This window comes from Salmo salar, chromosome 12 (genome assembly GCF_965601325.2).
Source record: "Salmo salar chromosome 12, fSalSal1, whole genome shotgun sequence".
Lineage (NCBI taxonomy): Eukaryota > Metazoa > Chordata > Actinopteri > Salmoniformes > Salmonidae > Salmo > Salmo salar.
Window position 1 is genome coordinate 20,707,991 of NC_138302.1, and position 20,357 is coordinate 20,728,347.

Here is a 20,357-nt window from a genome sequence, read left to right on the forward strand (position 1 = left end):
ACAGCGTTTCTCAGACAGTCGAAGTCATTAATCAGCTGGCATCATTTTTATGGATATATACAAAGAAATGTAAATTAAAAAAAGGTAAAATTAAACGAAGTGCAGCTAGTTTTCAGTCTTTCCAGCTTCAGTTTGAAGTGAATGTGTTAGCTGTGTTGTTGGCTAGCTCCTCTGAACAACGTCCTGAGGAGTGAGCACATTTTCTATGCCAGGGGAAATCGCGCCTCATAAACTCATTGTGATGGATGTATCCAAATAAATGTCACTAGAAAACTGCTTAAAGAAATGCAAATGCAGCTACTTTGCTGTGATTCTGACTAAATTAGCCGTAGTTGGCTAGGTAGCAAGCAAGGGATAAGAACGTGGCCAGCCAGTGTGGCAATGGTACATTTAGAATGAACAACTGGGTCGCGTCCATAGATACAGAACAAAAAGACTGAACGACTAGGCCACGTCTCTAGCAACCGAACCGTCTCGGGCCTAACAACACCAGTGCCAATATATCGTCCAAATACCGGCTTCTCGGGCATTATCACTTAAGTGACTAATTAAATATTGCACCATCTCATTCTCTGGGCTCTGTCTGCAATCATAACCAGTAGTATAAACCAGGAATAATAAAACATAAATAATGATCGATGTTTGGTGAATCTATGAATTATGTATGACCACTGGGAGCCTTTACCACCATTTTTTTTTAAATATATAATATTTTTAAACGTATCTAATCACTCAATCTTGCCAAACGCATATACTGTTGGAGGGGTTAATATGAATAAAAAATAATTTGACATGATTTATATGAATCGGGTAATGAACACATGGACTTTGAAATGAACAAGGGAGAGGTTGAATGTAGGCTAAGTCTAGCATAAGCGTATTCCCACACTTTACAATAACTCTGTTGTAGTGGATTTAGGTAGTCTCCGTGTGGCTATTCCCTCCATCGCGACACTGCTGCCCAGTTGAAGAGCTTGTGATCTCCATGCAGCACCACAGCACCGTGCGCCTTAGTAAAAGCACCCCTCAGCCTCAGAAGACGCTCTTCTGGAGGCATGCAGCCATAGAGTCATTATACCCTAAAGTAGGCCTATATGCCTACTAGCCAAATAAAGTGCAGAGCATGAATGATGCGTGCAACTCGTCATTCCAACATATGTGAACATTTAATTCATCCTTCATGAAAAACTACACCTGATGCTTCAATTAAGCAGGAAAAAACAGAGATGTGTAGCGCTGTAAGACACGTGTTTCTCTGTTGAATGTTTTAAACGTGTTTTATTCTCAGGACCATGACTATAACATTGAGTATTGGGACCCAGGCCAACAATATATCCTGGTCTCTATTCTCAGGACCATGAATATAACATTGAGTATTGGGACCCAGGCCAACAATATATCCTGGTCTCTATTCTCAGGACCATGACTATAACATTGAGTATTGGGACTGAGGCCAACAATATATCCTGGTCTCTATTCTCAGGACCATCACTATAACATTGAGTATTGGGACCCAGGCCAACAACATATCCTGGTCTCTATTCTCAGGACCATGAATATAACATTGAGTATTGGGACCCAGGCCAACAACATATCCTGGTCTCTATTCTCAGGACCATGACTATAACACTGAGTATTGGGACCCAGGCCAACAACATATCCTGGTCTCTATTCTCAGGACCATGAATATAACATTGAGTATTGGGACCCAGGCCAACAATATATCCTGGTCTCTATTCTCAGGACCATGACTATAACATTGAGTATTGGGACCCAGGCCAACAATATATCCTGGTCTCTATTCTCAGGACCATGACTATAACATTGAGTATTGGGACCCAGGCCAACAATATATCCTGGTCTCTATTCTCAGGACCATCACTATAACATTGAGTATTGGGACCCAGGCCAACAATATATCCTGGTCTCTATTCTCAGGACCATGACTATAACATTGAGTATTGGGACCCAGGCCAACAATATATCCTGGTCTCTATTCTCAGGACCATGACTATAACATTGAGTATTGGGACACTGGCCAACAACATTTCCTGTTCTCTTCTATATAATACAACTAATGATAAAAAATACATATTTAAATAAATGAATATACAATCAGCAATGTAAAACAAAACAAGAAAACATGAAACCACATTCCAGATATGTTTTACAATGACATTTACATGCAAACATTCGTTCTGCGTAACAAATCACCAATGGTAAGGTATAAGATATTATCAAGTGTATTTCCAGAGCGAAGAGAAAGAAGTTTGGTAGGAGAACTTACTGGCCGTGAGAAAACAGAAGAGTGTGAGGTCTGTGGTTGACATAACCTATAAGTACTGATGGGCAGAGCTGGCTTCCTGCCCCCACGATGCCTCTTCCGAACAACCAACACATAATTCGCTTCACAATAAAAACGTGTGAACATCTTTTTGGAGCACATTTAATATACCGTACCAGTCAAAAGTTTGGACACACCTACTCATTCATGGGTTTTTCTTTATTTTTACTATTTTCTACACTGTAGAATAATAGTGAATGCATCAAAACTATGAAATAACACATCATTGTTAAACAAATCAAAATATATTTGATATTCTTCAAATTAGTCATGCTTTGCCTTGATGAAAGCTTGGCACACTCTTGGAATTCTCTCAACCAGCTTCGAGATAGTCACCTGGAATGCATTTCAATTAACAGGTGTGCCTTGTTAAAAGTTAATTTGTGAAATGTATTTCCTTCTTAATGTGTTTGTGCCAATCAGTTGTGTTGTGACAAGATAGGGTAGTCCTATTTGGTAAAAGACCAAGTCTATATTACGGCAAGAACAGCTCAAATTAGCAAAGAGAAACAACAGTCCATCATGACTTTAAGACATGAAGGTCAGTCAATCCGGAAAGTGCAATCACAAAAACCATTGAGCGCTATGATGAAACTGGCACTCATGAGGACCGCCACAGGAAAGGAAGACCCAGAGTTACCTCTGCTGCAGAGGATAGGTTCATTAGAGTTACCGGCCTCAGAAATCGGTAATTAACTGCACCTCAAATTGCAGCCCAAATAAATGCTTCAGAGTTCAAGTAACAGACACATCTCAACATCAACTGTTCAGAGGAGACTGTGTGAATTAGGCCTTCATGGTCGAATTGCTGCCAAGAAACCACTACTAAAAGACATCAATAAGAATTAGAGACTTGCTTGGGCCAAGAAACACGAGCAATGGACATTAGACCGGGGGAAATCTGTCCTTTGGTCTGATGAGTCCAGATTTGGGTTTTTGGTTCCAAAAATCATTGTGAGACGCAGATTAAGGGAAAGGGGGATACCTAGTCAGTTGTCCTACAGAATGTATTCAACTGAAATGTGTCTTCCACATTTAACCCAACCCCTCTGAATAGGTGAACAGATGATCTCTGCATGTGTAGATCCCACAGTGAAGCATGGAGGAAGAGGTGTTATGGTGTGGGGATGCTTTGCTGGTTACACTGTCTGTGATTTATTTAGAATTCAAGGTGCACACTTAACCAGCATTGCTACCACAGCCTTCTGCAGCAATATGCCATCCCATCTGGTTTGCACTTAGTGGGAGTGTCATTTGTTTTTCAACAGGACAATGACCCAAAACACACCTCCAGGCTGTGTAAGGGCTTTTTGACCAAGAAGGAGAGTGATGTTGTGCTGCATCAGATGACCTGGCATCCACAATCACCCAATTGAGATGGTTTGGGATGAGCTGGACCGCAGAGTGAAGGAAAAGCTGCCAAAAAGGGCTCAGCATATGTGGGAACTCCTTCAAGACTGTTGGAAAAGCATTCCAGGTCACTACCTCATGAAGTTGGTTGAGAGTATACCAAGAGTGTGCAAAGCTGTCATCAAGGCAAAGGGTGGCTACCTTGAAGAATCTAACATATATTCTGGTTACTACATTAATACATACGTGTTATTTCATTGTTCTGATGTCTTCACTATTATCCTACAATGTAGAAAATAGTAAAAATAAAGAAAACCCTTGAATGATTAAGTGTGGACAAACTTTTGACTGGTACAGTACAGTAAGGAAAGTTGAAAGACATACCCATTAAAATCATTGAAAACAAATGCAACAACATAATTTGACCACACTAATAGTATTTTTGACCACACTTCCTTATGTCTCATCAGCTACAGTAAAACCTGATGAAGGGTTTTAAAAATAAATATGTTAACATCTTTAGGACCAAAGAAATTATACAAGAGGCCTATGGTCCTTATAAAAAAAAAAATTATTATAGATTTTAAAAGCATATAATTAATGTGATAAGCAGACGTTGATCAGATAATGGATTTAATTATGAATCTATTGAATACATGAATACACACCTAATATTGTTGAAACATTATTCTACATTATGAAGTTATTTAATGGATAATATGAATTAATGAAATAAGATACAGCTCTGAACACCCCCACCCCACCACACACAGCACTCCTACTCCAAGACGCTTGATACATATGGATCCAGAGCTGCATATTATGCTACACAGGTTACCATGGTAATCAGGCTTAGTAAACTGTTAGAGAATGGGAGATGGATGACTCTTTACAAGATGTTTTCTATTGAAACATAATTTAGGGATCTGGAACCGGTGCCAGAGAGGAGGGAGATGAAAGAAAACATGTTTGTGATTTCTGGTGTTTTTTCAGTGACCCTGAATGAACAAAGCTCTTTCCACATAGACAGGAGTAAGGTTTCTCTCCTGTGTGTGTGAGCTTGTGTGTAGTCAGGGTGAAATCTCGAGCAAAACTCTTCCCACACTGATCACAGCTATACGGTCTCTCTCCTGTGTGTATTCGTTGGTGGGTAATCAGGTCTCCTGATTGATTGAAGCTCTTCCCACACTGATCACAGCTATAAGGCTTCTCTCCTGTGTGTATGCGTTGGTGTGCAGTCAGGGTGGAATCTCGAGAAAAACCCTTCCCACACTGATCACAGCTATAAGGCTTCTCGCCTGTGTGTATTCGTTGGTGTATAGTTAGGTATCCTGATTGATTGAAGCTCTTCCCACACTGATCACAGCTATAAGGCTTCTCTCCTGTGTGTATGCGTTGGTGTTTAATCAGGTCTCCTGATTGATTGAAGCTCTTCCCACACTGATCACAGCTATAAGGCTTCTCTCCTGTGTGTATGCGTTGGTGTATAGTCAGGTGTCCTGAGTTTCTGAAGCTCTTCCCACACTGATCACAGGTATAAGGCTTCTCTCCTGTGTGTATGCGTTGGTGTGTAGTCAGGTCTCCTGATTGACTGAAGCTCTTCCCACATTGATCACAACTATAAGGCTTCTCTCCTGTGTGTATGCGTTGGTGTGTAACCAGGGATCCTGAATGATTGAAGGTCTTCCCACACTGATCACAGCGATAAGGCTTCTCTCCTGTGTGTATGCGTTGGTGTTTAGTCAGGTCTCCTGATTGATTGAAGCTTTTCCCACACTGATCACAGCTATAAGTCGTCTCTCCTGTGTGTATGCGCTGGTGTTCCGTCAGGTGTCCTGACTTCCTGAAGCTCTTCCCACACTGAATACAGATATAAGGCTTCTCTCCTGTGTGTATGCGTTGGTGTGAAGTCAGATTTCCTGAATGATTGAAGCTCTTCCCACACTGATCACAGCTGTAAGGCTTCTCTCCTGTGTGTATGTATTGATGTGTAATCAGGGATCCTGAATGTTTGAAGCTCTTCCCACACTGATCACAGCTATAAGGCTTCTCTCCTGTGTGTATGCGTTTGTGTGTCGTCAGATTTCCGGACAGTGCAAAGCTCTTCCCACACTCTTCACAGCTATAAGGCTTCTCTCCTGTGTGTATGCGTTGGTGTCTAGTCAGGTGTCCTGAGTTCCTGAAGCTCTTCCCACACTGATCACAGCTATAAGGCTTCTCTCCTGTGTGTATGCGTTGGTGTGTTGTCAGATCTCCTGATTGATTGAAGCTCTTCCCACACTGATCACAGCTGTAAGGCTTCTCTCCTGTGTGTATGCGTTGGTGTGTAGTCAGGTGTCCTGACTTCCGGAAGCTCTTCCCACACTGATCACAGCTGTAAGGCTTCTCTCCTGTGTGTATGTGTTGGTGTGTTGTCAGGGCTCTTGATTGACTGAAGGTCGTCCCACAATCAAAGCAGGGGTAAGGCCTTTCCCCTGTATGAATTCTCTGAGATTTTAAGGTTTTAGATGCAGCGAAACTCTTCCCGCACTGAGAGCAGTGGTACGGTTTCTCTCCAGTGTGACTCCGCTGGTAAACGATAATTTCCCTCTGTTTAGCAAAACTCTTCCCCCAGTCAAAGCAGCAGTGGTGAGGTTTCTTCCCTATACATCTCCGCTGGTGTTTATTGAAACGTCCTGATCTGGAGAGACTCTTCTCTGTCTTGTCAGCATCATGATGTTGTCGCGGCTCCCCAGACAATAAGCCTCTCCCACTGAGAGAGCAATGGTTAGGGCTGTCCCCTGTGGAAGAAAGATATTGAATAGCATGGACATCTGAAATCAGGCTACCTGATGGGACTTTGATAAATGCTGAAAATTGGCAATCAAAAGAAACGTACTACCACAGCGACCATGTTATTTTTTAGAAGCATATTTGATTCCGATTTTGGACATATTAAGTTTGTATGTGAAAAATATTTCTAAGCTGCATACTTTGTTTTTCCTGAACTCACTGCACTCGAGCAAAAGAAGGAAGCTTGTGATGCTTGTGCTAGAACATATGCAGATTAAATATGCCTCTATGAATCTGATGAAGGCCTTTATGTGTCCTAATAAATGAAAAAAATTGCTCAGAAAACCAGGTGTTTTTAACAGCGTCACTTCGATTGTCAATTTAAGCCAATTAAGATAAGCAGAGTAAGGTGTTTACGTGACTAATGCCATAGTCGGCCTACTGCCATAACTAGTTTAATGTCAAATGATGATTGGGGATGTGTTGGATTGTAGCTTGTAGCTTGAAATATACCTATTCATGTTACCATGTTACCATATTAGAACTTGTTGATTACTTTGCATGTAGAAGGAATGTATATGTTGGGGTCAATGGAGGGTGGATAGGAACTAAGTGTATGGAAAGTTACTGAGTGAGACAAGGGGGAGTGCAGAAAGTTAACACTCTCAAAACATGTTATTTCCTAAGGAGGGAGGTAAAAGGCAACAGTCTGGTTTCAGTCACTGATAAATTGGACAGCTGTGGATTAGAGAGGAGCGAGGAATTTGGGGTAGGCCGATGAAGTGGAGTGAGAAGAAACAGTCCTATTTGACACATATACTTCCACGCCCACGAAGGTTCTAGCATCAGGCAGAGCCATGACAACACCAATGATTGGAACCAATTAAGTTCCTGCCTAGCAACAGAGATGTATTGGCTGTCTAGCTGTGCAAGGAGTTGACTCCGCCTAGTAGGAGGATATAAATATATGTGCTTGTGTCATCATGTCTTTGCAGCTGTATGACCCAGTGGGTGAATAATCTTGGTTTGAGCCTTTCCTAGTTGTCTGAGTTTTTACTCTGTTTGTTCAGAACCTAACACATGTAAACATACTCATTGTAAAGCACTAGATATTTTGTTGCTTTGACAAAGTCATTTCTGATGGTTATTATGGATGTGATTAGTAATTAATTTACGTCTGTCCCTCATTTTAAGGTCAACCCTGTTACATGAACTGAACTCTCGTTTTAATATGGTAAAACTATTCCTTTAAAAAATATGTTTTCAAAAGAAACACTGAACATCTAATAGTCAAATCACAGAGTAAAAGCAGGTGATCTGGTTCTACTCTTTATCAATTTACTGCTGTTTTGTAGTGCAAAACTGAGCAAGTCAACCCTTTTACCCAGACATAGAGATGCTAGAAATGTTTTAACAAATACATTTTCTTGTGAAGATTGCATTCAATTGCCACTCCCTGTTTCACAAAACAACCTTGCATTCCCCCTGTGATTTAAAGGACTATTTTACCCATGTAATCTGGTGGTTTTGTTGTTTTCAGTAGTCCCCTGTTACAGTCAAGCCTTTTACTTTATTTGGCACTTAGTGTAGTAATATTTTTATTCAATGTCTTGTTTTTTATGAAGTTGAACATGTGCTCTTTATTACAGAATGGTAAAAGTTCAACTTAAAAAAAATGGGTGGAATGACCCAGATATTTTCATATATAATTCATCAATGAATGACCAAAATGCATAAAGATGGCAGAATTCTGAAATGACGTCACTGTTTGAGCACTATCCACTGAATTTGAAACTACGGTGCGCGACATTGTTCAATGTTCCAATAAATCAACAATCTACTTTGTTTTTTTTCTTCCAAATCGCCGCCGTCTTGAAGCTAAAATTGGGATCATGTTTACTGTGCTAATGACCATACCAACAGTAAAGGAGAGCAATGTACAATACAGTGAACTCAGCAAAACAAGGAATTTGTGGTAAGTAATGCGGGCCGCCATCTTTATGCACCTCCGATATTGTTTCAGAAGCAGACTGTAGTCTAATCTACACACCATGGTTCTTACTTAATGAAATCAAATCTCCATCTTCCTTTTCTTCTTCTCCTCTCTCAGTTCCACCCTGACCCGGTGTTTTCCTGCAGTCGACCAGACCCAGCAGTAAAGCGGTACCGGGAGACGTTTGACCTGCGGACTCCAGGAGGGTGGAGGGGAACGGGCTGGCTTTGTCCTGTTGGCCACAATAAATATTAAACAGTATCACTAAACCAAATATTTCATTAATTCAGTCCGAACCTCTGATTTGGGTGCATCCCTAGAATATCACATTTTTTCTCAATTGTTCACTACGTTCCACAAATCTAATAGCATTGGGTTGATAGAGGCATGGGCTAGTTAGAGTTTCCACCATATTTATTATACCAGTCATTACCTTTCAAAACGACTTGTGGCTAATTTGAGCGTATATACATTTCGTAATGATTAGGTTGTTACGAGTGTACTGATAAAAGTAGGACACGTGCCATGCCGCAACTTGGAGAAAAAAAACAATAGTGCCAGGTCGACACTAGTTACCACAGCCACAAAGTCATAAGCCACGCCCATTTCAACAATTTCTCTTCTGAAAATGTAATCTTAAACCTAACCTTAAGCACACTGCTAACCGTATGCCTGACCATAACCTTAAAAATCAAAAAAACATTTTTGTAATTTCTATGATATACATTTTTGACTGTTGCTGTGGTAACGACTGCCTTCCATTTGTGAAGACATTTATTTTCATTGCCATTACATATTAGAAGGCAATAGCTGGCAATTAATTATTGGGTTTTAACTTACAGGAAGATGAGGTGACTCACCCCACAAAAGAGGAGCTACAGAGAAGTTGGGAGCATGAACGTGGACAGAATAAAAGCTTTGGATGGGTGGGTGATAACCAGGAGAGGCAGATGGGATTGTATTGCAGGGACTTCAGCCCCACGGTACCTATCCCTGTGAGTCCACCATGGCTACTCCCACCTCCAGTAGTTGATTTACAAGTGTTGGAGAGAGTACGGAAAGACAGGGAGGGGGTTGATCCCTGTGAGTCCACCATGGCTACTCCCACCTCCAGTAGTTGATTTACAAGTGTTGAATAGAGTATGGAAAGACAGGGAGGGGGTTGATCCATGAGAGTTCTTTAAAAGGCAACTGGAAACTGTAAATCAGTGTTTTTTTGCCCATATATACAGATGGATCAAAAGACCCAAGGACAGGTCAGACTGGATCAGCCTTTGTTGAATTGGAAAGTGGGGTGGCTGTCAGGAGAAGTATTACATAGCAACTGGCTGTGTACATGGCAGAGCTGATGGCCATACTGTTGGCCTTGCAGTGGGTGGAGGAAGTCAAGCCAGACAGAGTAGTTATATGTTCTGACTCATGTGCTGTGTTGATGAGTCTGCAATCATTTAGCTCACATAGCAGACAAGGCCTGCTATATGAAGGAATTCATGCCCGGGTGAGACAGAAAGGTGTCCATATAAGCTTTGCTTGGGCCCCGGTCCATGTGGGGGTGGAAGGGAATGAGGAAGTAGATGTGCTAGCTAAACAGGCCCTTAGGAGACAGGAGGTTGAGGTGCCAATGAGCAAAGCAGAGGCTAAGGGAATGATATGGGCAGTAGTGGTGCAGAGATGGCAGGAGCAGTGGAACAGTGACAATAAGGGCAGGCATTGATTCATTGTTGACATTTTAGTCATTTAGTAGAAACTCTTATCAGAGCGACTTACAGGAGCAATTAGGGTTAAGTTGCTCAAAGGTACATTAACAGATTTTTCACCTAGTCAGCTCAGGTTACAGGCCCAACGGTATAAACCACTAGGCTACTTGCCACCCCTATTCCAGGTACAGAGTAAAGTAGGGGAGGATGGTAGGAATGGACAGAAGAGAAGAGGCTATCCTTACAAGGCTCAGAGTGGGGCACAGCCAGCTGAATAAGTTATTAAATGTGATAGGAAATCATTCAACAGGAAGATGTGATTACTGCCAGGAAACAGAGACAGTGGAGCATGTACTGATACAGTGTGGACAGTATGATAGGGAAAGAGAGAGTGATACTGTATAAGGGACAATAGGGTACAGGAATTGAGTTTGATAAGCATACTGAGTTGAACATTGTTAGATACAGTTGCAAATATTTATCTTTAAGAGAAACGGGGCTGGCATATTGGATTTAGTTACTCGATCCCTAAAGACTGGCCCACACTCCAATACAGTAGGTGGCGTAATGCACCATAACGTTGAGTGTCAACTGCCAATAAACCCCACAGGAGATGATGTATTTTCAGTATCTGGTCATATAATGGATAATCTGCTTTCAAATCAGTGGTGAACAAGTGCACACTTTGGGAGGAAGGAGAAATAATTAAGTAATAAACACAGATTCCTACACATGATACATTAGTAGGTTACTTTTCTGAAGGAAAAGAAACCCAACAAGTTTTACCGTCATGTTTTTTTTTTTTGTCCAGCCAGTAACACAAAACACGAATGTGGAGGATCAAAGATGATGAAAACTAGGCCTAGACATTTTATACAACACAGCAGGCCTATACTGTTAAAAGGAAACCAGACGTACCTGATCCATTGAGGAAGCTATTGTTCCTTTATCAGACAACTTGTCATATAAATGATATCCTGAATTGTAAAAAATAAAAGTCAACAGTAGTATAGTTACTTTGTTTAAGTGTTCACAAGAGGTCTGCCGGGAGGCGTAATTTCCTTAAGCAGGAAGCGTCAATGTCATGAATATTCATGTATCTCGACATAAAACCCGTCGGATGACTAGTTGAGTTATCTTAAGTGCTTTAGATCACTGAAGCCTAAACTAAACAAAACATAACGGACAATGTATCTGGCTTCGGATCTGTAACCAGTAGTAACCATCAACTTCAATGACAGTGAACATAAAATTAAAACACGAATCTGACATTCCTGCCCCACAATAACATTATCGCCGAGGATGGCTTGCTAGCTACCTACAGTGTTGGATTCATATCATCGTTTTGATATAAAACAGCTTAGTTAGCTAGCGAAATGCTAACTTGCGACGCTAGCTAACGTTACGGTGAACGCGATTGTTACGTTAGCTAGACTCGGGAGTTCGTGTAGGGACATATGTGCTTCAGGAGCCTGTGGGTTTGATATGATTCCACCATGGGCAACAACATGTCTGACATATGTTCAACTCATAGCTCGTTTTTCCAGTCACCACCGTATTTGAAAGGACAACTACAGACTGACATGTAGCTGGCTAGTTAGCATTCTGGCTCACACTGGCCATACAGTAGCAAAATACACAGCTATCTCGATTTAAGAGTTCATGGTAGAGATATTTAAAGAAAGGAGAATATAGGAAGCCCATTCGTTAATGAATGGAGGAACGTATATCGCCTCACCCAGCAGACTGTCGAACAATCTGGTTGACGTTGTCATGCTGGGTCACGCGGTTGCTAAACTAATCGTCACGCAATCCCTTCTCATAGTCAGGGTATGAGTCGAGAAACCTGCATATTTTCCTCCACGGTAGATAATGTCCCAATTCCAAAGCTATACGATATTACAGAGAACAAGTAAATTATCTCACATATCGGAAAAGATTTGCAATGACCAAATTCTACTTATTCTTCTTCAGTGGGCTTTAATGGTGTGTGGCATCCAATATCTTGCATTACCGCCCCCAACTGGATTTAGGTATAAATCCATTATGCTTTAGGGACAGGCAGAAACTTAAGCAATTATTGTATTTCACGGAGGAAAATGAGGGAGGGTTATGCTTTTTCAATTTCAGTCTGGGGAGGGATTAGTATTTTTTTATTTAGTCCAGGGGAGAGTCATGTAATGACAGTATTTGTCACCATTTTGGAACTTACGTATTGAATTACCATCCGACTTCGGGGTACAACCCTGCTCGCTCTCTCTCTGAATTCAATTTAAGGGTCTTTAATGGCATGGGAAACATATGATTACATTGCCAAAGCAAGTGAAATAGATAATAAATAAAAGTGAAATAAACACTAAAAAAATCACAGTAAACATTACACTCACAAAAGTTCCAAAAGAATAAAGACATTTCAAATGTCATATTAAAATCAAATTGTATTGGTCACATAAATGTGTTTAGCAGATGTTATTGCAGGTGTAGCAAAATGCTTGTTATTCTAGCTCTGACAGTGCAGTAATATCTAACAAGTAATATCTAACAATTTCACAACATATACCCAATACACACAAATATAAGTAAGGAATGGAATTAAGAATATATACATATATTGACGAGTGATGTCAGAGCGGATTGGACTAAGATACAATAGAAAAGTATAGAATACTGTATATACATATGAGATGAGTAATGCAAAATATGTAAACATTATCAAAGTGACTAATGGTCCATTTCTTAAAGTGGCCAGTGATTTCTAGTCTATGTCTATAGGCAGCAGCCTCTAATGTGCTAGTGATGGCTGTTTAACATTCTGATGGCCTTGAGATAGAAGCTGTTTTTCAGTCTCTTGGTCCTAGCTTTGATGTGCTGACTTTGCCTTCTGGATGATAGCGGGGTAAACAGGCAGTGGCTCGGGTGGTTGATGTCCTTGATGATATTTTTGGCCTTCCTGTGACATCGGGTGCTGAAGGTGTCCTGGAAGGCGGGTAGTTTGCCCCCGGTAATGCTTTGGGCAGACTGCACCACCAGCAAACGCAAGGCTCTCCAGAGGGTGGTGCAGTCTGCCATACCAGGCGGTGATACAGCCCAACAGGATGCTCTCGATTATACATCTGTAAAAGTTTTTCAGGATTTTAGGTGCCAAGCCAAAACAATTTAGCCTCCTGAGGTTGAAGAGGTTCTGTTGCACCTTCTTCACCACACTGTCTGTGTGGGTGGTCCATTTCAGTTTGTTAGTGATGTGTACACCAAGGAACCTGAAGCGTTCCCCCTTCTCCACTGCGGTCCCATCGATGTGGATAGGGGGGTGCACCCTCTGCTGTTTCCTGAAGTCCACAATCATCTCCTTTGTTTTGTTGGCGTTGAGTGAGAGGTTATTTTCCTGGCCCCACACTCCCAGAGCCCTCACCTCCTCCCTGTAAGCTGTCTCGTCATTGTTGGTAATCAGGCCTACTACTGTTGTGTCGTCTGCAAACTTGATGATTGAGTTGGAGGCGTGCTTGACCACGCAGTCATGGGTGAACATGGAGTACAGTACTTACTGTACTCTTCTGTCCACGATCATCTCCTTTGTTTTGTTGACATTGAGTGAGAAGTGCAAATAGTTAAAGTAGAAAAAGGGAAAATAAAGAAATATAGGTTTTATTTACAATGGTGTTTGTTCTTCACTGGTTGCCCTTTTCTTGTCGCAACAGGTCACAAATATTGCTGCTGTGATTGCACACTGTGGTATTTTTCCCAATAGATTTGTCAGTTTATCAAAATTGGATTTGTTTTCGAATTCGTTGTGGGTCTGTGTAATCTGAGGGAAATATGTGTCTCTAATATGGTAATACATTTGGCAGGATATTGGGAAGTGCAGCTCAGTTTCCACCTCATTTTGTGGGCAGTGTGCACAGCATGTTTTCTCTTGAGAGCCTGGTCTGCCTACGGCGACCTTTCTCAATAGCAAGGCTATGCTCACTGAGTCTGTACATAGTCAAAGATTTCCTTTATTTTGGGTCAGTCACAGTGGTCAGGTATTCTGCCACTGTGTATTCTCTGTTTAGGGCCAAATAGCATTCTAGTTTGCATAGTTTTTTTGTAAATTCTTTCCAATATGTCAAGGAAATATATTTTTGTTTTCTCATAATTTGGTTGGGTATAATTGTGTTTCTGTCCTGGGGCTCTGTGGGGTCTGTTTGTGTTTGTGAACAGAGCCCCAGGACCAGCTTGCTTAGGGGGCTCTTCTCCAGATTAATTTCTCTGCAGGTTTGGGAATTGCTTCCTTTTTGTGGTTGTAGAATTTAATAGGTCTTTACTGGATTTTGCTATTTAGCGGGTTTCGGCCTAATTCTGCTCTGCATGCATTATTTGGTGTTTTACGTTGTACACGGGATATTTTTGCAGAATTCTGCATGCAGAGTCTCAATTTGGTGTTTGTGCCATTTTGTGAATTATTGGTTGGTGAGCGGACCCCAGGCCGGGTGTTGCAGACTGTTCTAGTGCCCTCGCCAATTCGTTGACATATATGTTGAAGAGGGTGGGGCTTAAGCTGCATCCCTGTCTCACCCCTTGACCCTGTGGAAAGAAATGTGTTTTTTGCCAATTTTAACCGCACACTTGTTTTTTGTGTACATTGATTTTATAATGTTGTATGTTTTTCCCCCAACACCCCTTTCCATCAATTTGTATAGCAGACCCTCATGCCAAATTGAGGCGAAAGCTTTTTTGAAATCAACAAGCATGAGAAGACATTGCCTTTGTTTTGGTTTAGTTGTCTGTCAGTTGGGGTGTGGAGGGTGAATACGTGTTCTGTTGTACGGTAATTTGGTAAAAAGCCAATTTGACATTTGCTCAATATTGTTTTCGCTGAGGAAATGTACGAGTCTGCTGTTGGTGATAATGCAGAGGATTTTCCCAAGGTTGCTGTTGAAGCATATCCCCCGGTAGATATTGGGGTCAAATTTGTCTCCAATTTTGTAGATTGGGGTGATTAGTCATTGGTTCCAAATATTGGGGAAGATGACAGAGCTGAGAATGATGTTAAAGAGTTACAGTACAGCCTATTGGAATTTGTGGTCTGTATATTTAATCATTTAATTTAGGATACCATCAACCCCACAGACCTTGGGGTTGATGGAGGGTTGGAGGGTTTGTATTTTCTCCTGTAGTTCATTCAATGTAATTGGAGAATCCAGTTGGTTCTGGTAGTCTTAAATAGTCGATTCTAAGATTAGTATTTGATCATGTATATGTTTTTGCTGTTTGTTCTTAGGGATAGCCCCCTTTTTTTAAATTTTTGCCTAAAATGACATACCAAATCGAACTGCCTGTAGCTCAGGCCCTGAAGCAAGGAAATGCATATTCTTGGTACCATTTGAAAGGAAACACTTTGAAGTTTGTGGAAATGTGAATTGAATGTAGGAGAATATAACACAATAGATCCGGTAGAAGAAAATACAAAGAAAAAAAAAAACTTTTTTTTTCTACCACCATCTTTGAAATGTAAGAGAAAGGTGCCAGTTCTAGCCATCACTCTGTTTTTCAGTTCTGCCCACACATTTTCTATAGGATTGAGGTCAGGGCTTTGTGATGGCCATTCCAATACCTTGACTTTGTTGTCCTTAAGCTATTTTGCCACAACTTTGGAAGTACGCTTGGGGTCTTGTCCATTTGGATGACCCATTTGCGACCAAGCTTTAACTGCCTGACTGATGTCTTGAGATGTTGCTTCAATATATCCACATAATTTTCCTTGCTCATGATGCCATCGATTTTCTGAAGTGCACCAGTCCCTCCAGCAACAAAGCACCCCCACAACATGATGCTGCCACCCTCGTGCTTCACGGTTGAGATGGTGTTCTTCGGCTTGCAAGCCTCCCCCTTTTTCCTCCAAACATAACGATGGTCATTATGGCCAAACAGTTCTATTTTTGTTTCATCAGACCAGAGGACATTTCTCCAAAAAGTACGATCTTTGTCCCCATGTGCAGTTGCAAACCGTAGTCTGGCTTTTTTTATGGCGGTTTTGGAGCAGTGGCTTTTCCCTTGCTGAGCGGCCTTTCAGGTTATGTCGATATAGGACTCGTTTTACTGTGGATATAGATACTTTTGTACCTGTTTCCTCCAGCGCCTTCACAAGGTCCTTTGCTGTTGTTCTGGGATTGATTTGCACTTTTCGCACCAAAGTACGTTCATCTCTAGGAAACAGAAGGCGTCTTCTTCCTGAGCGGTATGACGGCTGCGTGGTCCCATGGTGTTTATATTTGCATACTATTGTTTGTACAGATGTACATGGTACCTTCAGGTGTTTGGAAATTGCTCCCAAGGATGAACAACACTTGTGGAGGTCTACAGTTTTTTTCCCATGATGTCAAGCAAAGAGGCACTGAGTTTGAAGGTAGGCCTTGAAATACATCCACAGGTACACCTCCAATTGACTCAAATGATGTCAATTAGCCTATCCGAAGCTTCTAAAGCCATGACATCATTTTCTGGAATTTTCCAAGCTGTTTAAAGGCACAGTCAACTTAGTGTATGTAACTTCTGACCCACTGGAATCGTGAAACAGTGAATTTTAAGTGAAATAGTCTGTCTGTAAACAATTGTTGGAAAAATGACTTGTGTCATGCACAAAGTAGATGTCCTAACCAACTTGCCCAAACTATAATTTGTTAACAAGAAATTTGTGGAGTGGTTGAAAAACAAGTTTTAATGACTCCAAGTGTATGTAAACTTCCGACTTCAACTGTACGTGTATTTAGATGTTTTTATATTTTTTCAGTCGTGGCAAGAAAGGAGATCCATGAACATGGACAGCATATCTAAACCTGAGTCGAGTAAAGGTAAGGAGGGCTCACCTAGGGAGCTCCTACATTGGTGATAAGTAGCCTAGTGGTTAGAGCATTGGGCCAGTAACTGGAAGGTAACTGGATTGAATCCCCGAGCTGGCAACATAAAAATCTGTCGTTCTGCCCCTGAGCAAGGAAGTTAACCCACTATACCCTGAGCGCTGAAGTCGTGGATGTTTATTACGGCAGCCCCCTGCACCTCTCTGATTCAGAGGGGTTGGGTTAAATGTGAAAGACACATTTCAGTGAAGGCATTCATTAGTACAACTGACTAGGTATTTCCCAACGCCTCTGAATCAGAGAGGTGCGGGGGGCTGCCTTAATCAACATATTAAGGCACCTGACCAACACCTGGGGAACAGTGGGTTAACTGCTTTGTACCAGGGCAGAACAAAATATTTTTACCTTGTCAGCTCGGGGATTCAATCCATCAACCTTTTGTTTACTGGCCCAATACTCTAACCACTAGGCTACCATCTCATCATTGTCAAATGTATCTATAACATCTGATACAAGTATTCTATATGTATTAGGTACTACTACGGTGGTAACAGGTGACCCCTCCTTTAATAATCAGGTTTCATAAATGTACAGGGTTCCATTTTGACCCAAGACAACAATCCAGACTAAGAATTTACCAAAGATCAGATCATAATGAATACTAATATTATATGGACAGAGTCAACCTGATCCCAGATCAGCACTCCTACTCTGATGGTGAATTCTCTCTCTCCGATAATCCTTTCTATAATTTCAGATTGACCCCCTGGTCTATGTTTTGTAGATGTGGGTGAGTGGACTTGCAGATCTGGGACTAGCCTAGCAACAGCAGCTCTTCTCAACTATTGGCAAGGATTTATTTGACATCCAATCATCATGAGAGATGCTTTATTCTGCATTAAACACTTCTATTGTGGTCTCCCCTCAATATATTACAGGAGAGGTGAGCACCTATCAGATCCTCCTGCTGTCCTTCACCCCTCAGTGCAGACTTCTGACCATCGCTTAGGCCAGGAAGAAGTCAGCCAAGTTCATCACCATGCAACGCACTACTGATTGAGGTAGACTGTAGTTTGAGTAGCAACTGACTGACTGACTGGCAGGCAGACACACACACACACTCACATTTGACCTTTCTAAATGTAATTTAATGTAATAATCGTCAGAAGACGTACAATAGAGAATGATTATATTCCTTCAGGGGACAGTACCAGACACTGTAAGGGGGCTGTTGCATGTTTAAAAATGTAGAGAACTTAATTCTTGAAAACGTTATTTTCTATATTAGTTTAGGGTTTATCAAATCCTGACCTGAAGTGTGCCTTTCAACTAATCTATTTTGTTTTCCAACCTTCAGGAGACCATGAGAAGGGAGTAGGCCACCTGACCAACACCATTGCTGTGTGTGGTTAAAACCTCTCTAGGCTAGGCGTGCCGCTAGCGACCCACCTCGACAACATCCGGTGAAATTGCAGAGCGCCAAATTCAAATGACAGAAATAGTCATAATAAACATTCATAAAAATACAAGTGTTATACATCGGCTTAAAGATTAACTTCTTCTTAATCCAGCCGCTTTGTTAGATTTCAAAAAGGCTTTACGGCGAAAGCATACCATGCGATTATCTGAGGACAGTGCCCCGCTTACAAAAGCATACAAACATTTTCCAACCAAGTAGAGGAGTCACGAAAGTCAGAAATAGCGATAAAATGAATCCCTTACCTTTGAAGATCTTCATCTGGTTGCAATCACAAGGGTCCCAGCAACATAATAAATGGTCATTTTGTTCGATAAAGTCCCTTTTTATATCCCAAAAACTCAGTTTTGTTGGCGCGTTTTGTTCAGTAATCCACTGGCTCAAAGGCGGTCAAAACATGCAGACGAATAGATCGTAATAGTACCGATAAAGTTCGTCGAAACATGTCAAACGATGTTTATAATTAATCCTCAGGTTGTCAATTGTCAAAATAATCGATAATATTTCAACCGGACAATAGCGTATTCAATAGAAAGGAAAAACAACGAAGGGCGCACACAGTCACGTGCACAAACCAGTACTGCATGATTCCCCAGTCCCCTAACAGAAAGGTCTCATTCTTCTTCATTTTTCAGAAAACAAGCCTGAAACAATGTCTAAAGACTGTTGACATCTAGTGGAAGCCATAGGAACTGCAATCGGGGCCCTAACCCATTAGATATCCAATAGGCTTTCAATGAAAAACCACTCACATCAAAAAATCCCACTTCCTGGATGGATTTTCCTCAGGTTTTCACCTGCCATATCAATTATGTTATACTCACAGACATTATTTTAACAGTTTTGGAAACTTTAGAGTGTTTTCTATCCATGCATATGCATATCCTAGCTTCTGGGCCTGAGTAACAGGCAGTTTACATTGGGCACCTCATTCATCCAAACCTCCCAGTACTGCCCCCTATCCCAAGGTTAAGTTTGCTGACGACACAAACAGTGATAGGCCTGATCACCGACAATAATGAAACAGCCTATAAGGAGGTCAGAGAACTGGCAGTGTGGTGCCAGGATAACAACCTATCTCTCAATGTGAGCAAGACTGTCACGCCCTGGCCATAGAGAGGGTTTTATTCTCTATTTTGGTTAGGCCAGGGTGTGACTAGGGTGGGCATTCTATGTCCTTTTTTCTACGTTTTTGTATTTCTTTGTTTTGGGCTGGTATGGCTCTCAATCAGGGACAGCTGTACATCGTTGTCGCTGATTGGGAGCCATACTTAGGCAGCCTGTTTTCCTTTGGGTTTTTGTGGGTAGTTGTTTCTGTTGTGTGGTTTGCTCCTGACAGAACTGTTGGCGTTCGTTTGTTTCTTAAGTTCAAGTGCTTCGTATTATTAAAACTTCAATATGAACACTCACCACGCTGCATCTTGTTCCCCTCTGTCAGACGATCGTTACAAAGACAAAGGAACTGATCATAGGCTACAGGAAAAGGCGGGCCGAACAGGCCCCCATTAACATCGACAGGGCTGTAGTGGAGCGGGTCGAGAGTTTCAAGTTCCTTGGTGTTCACATCACCAATGAACTATCATGGTCCAAACACACTAAGACAGTCATGAAGAGGGCACGACAAAACCTTTTCCCCCTCAGGAGACTTAAAAGATTTGGCATGGGTCCCCAGATCCTGAAAAAGTTATACAGCTGCACCATCGAGAGCATCCTGACCGGTTGCATCACCGCCTGGTATGGCAACTGCTCGGCATCTGACCATAAGGCGATACAGAGGGTAATGCGTACAGCCCAGTATATCGCTGGGGCCAAGCTTCATGCCATCCAGGACCTATATAATAGGCGGTGTCAGAGAAAAGCCCATAAAATTGTCAGAGACTCCAGTCACCCA

General features: G+C 41.5%; 1 protein-coding gene and 1 long non-coding RNA gene across 2 annotated transcripts; one reads left to right on the forward strand and one right to left on the reverse strand.

Moving 5' to 3' along the window:
- Positions 1–1,258: 1,258 nt before the first annotated feature.
- Positions 1,259–12,130, reverse strand: LOC106564415 (uncharacterized). The gene is made up of 4 exons (XM_082958697.1): positions 11,895–12,130; positions 11,075–11,133; positions 8,529–8,691; positions 1,259–6,474 (listed from the first exon to the last, which is right to left on the reverse strand). Exons 1-4 carry the CDS (start codon positions 11,929–11,931, stop codon positions 4,613–4,615), a joined length of 2,121 nt encoding a protein of 706 aa, XP_082814823.1. The 5' UTR covers positions 11,932–12,130; the 3' UTR covers positions 1,259–4,612.
- Positions 8,246–8,720, forward strand: LOC123725449 (uncharacterized). Its single transcript, XR_006757920.2, has 2 exons — positions 8,246–8,441; positions 8,577–8,720. It is a non-coding gene; the product is annotated as an uncharacterized LOC123725449 (long non-coding RNA).
- Positions 12,131–20,357: the final 8,227 nt, after the last annotated feature.

What these genes read in the sequence shown, in the direction of transcription:
- LOC106564415 (XM_082958697.1), bottom strand. Translation starts at nt 11,931, where the DNA reads ATGACAACGTCAACCAGATTGTTCGACAGTCTGCTGG. An exon ending in TAGCTTCCTCAATGGATCAG is followed by an intron (nt 8,692 to 11,074) that starts GTACGTCTGGTT and finishes TGTGGCCAACAG; the next exon opens with GACAAAGCCAGCCCGTTCCC. An exon ending in TGGAGATTTGATTTCATTAA is followed by an intron (nt 6,475 to 8,528) that starts GTAAGAACCATG and finishes TTTCTTCCACAG; the next exon opens with GGGACAGCCCTAACCATTGC.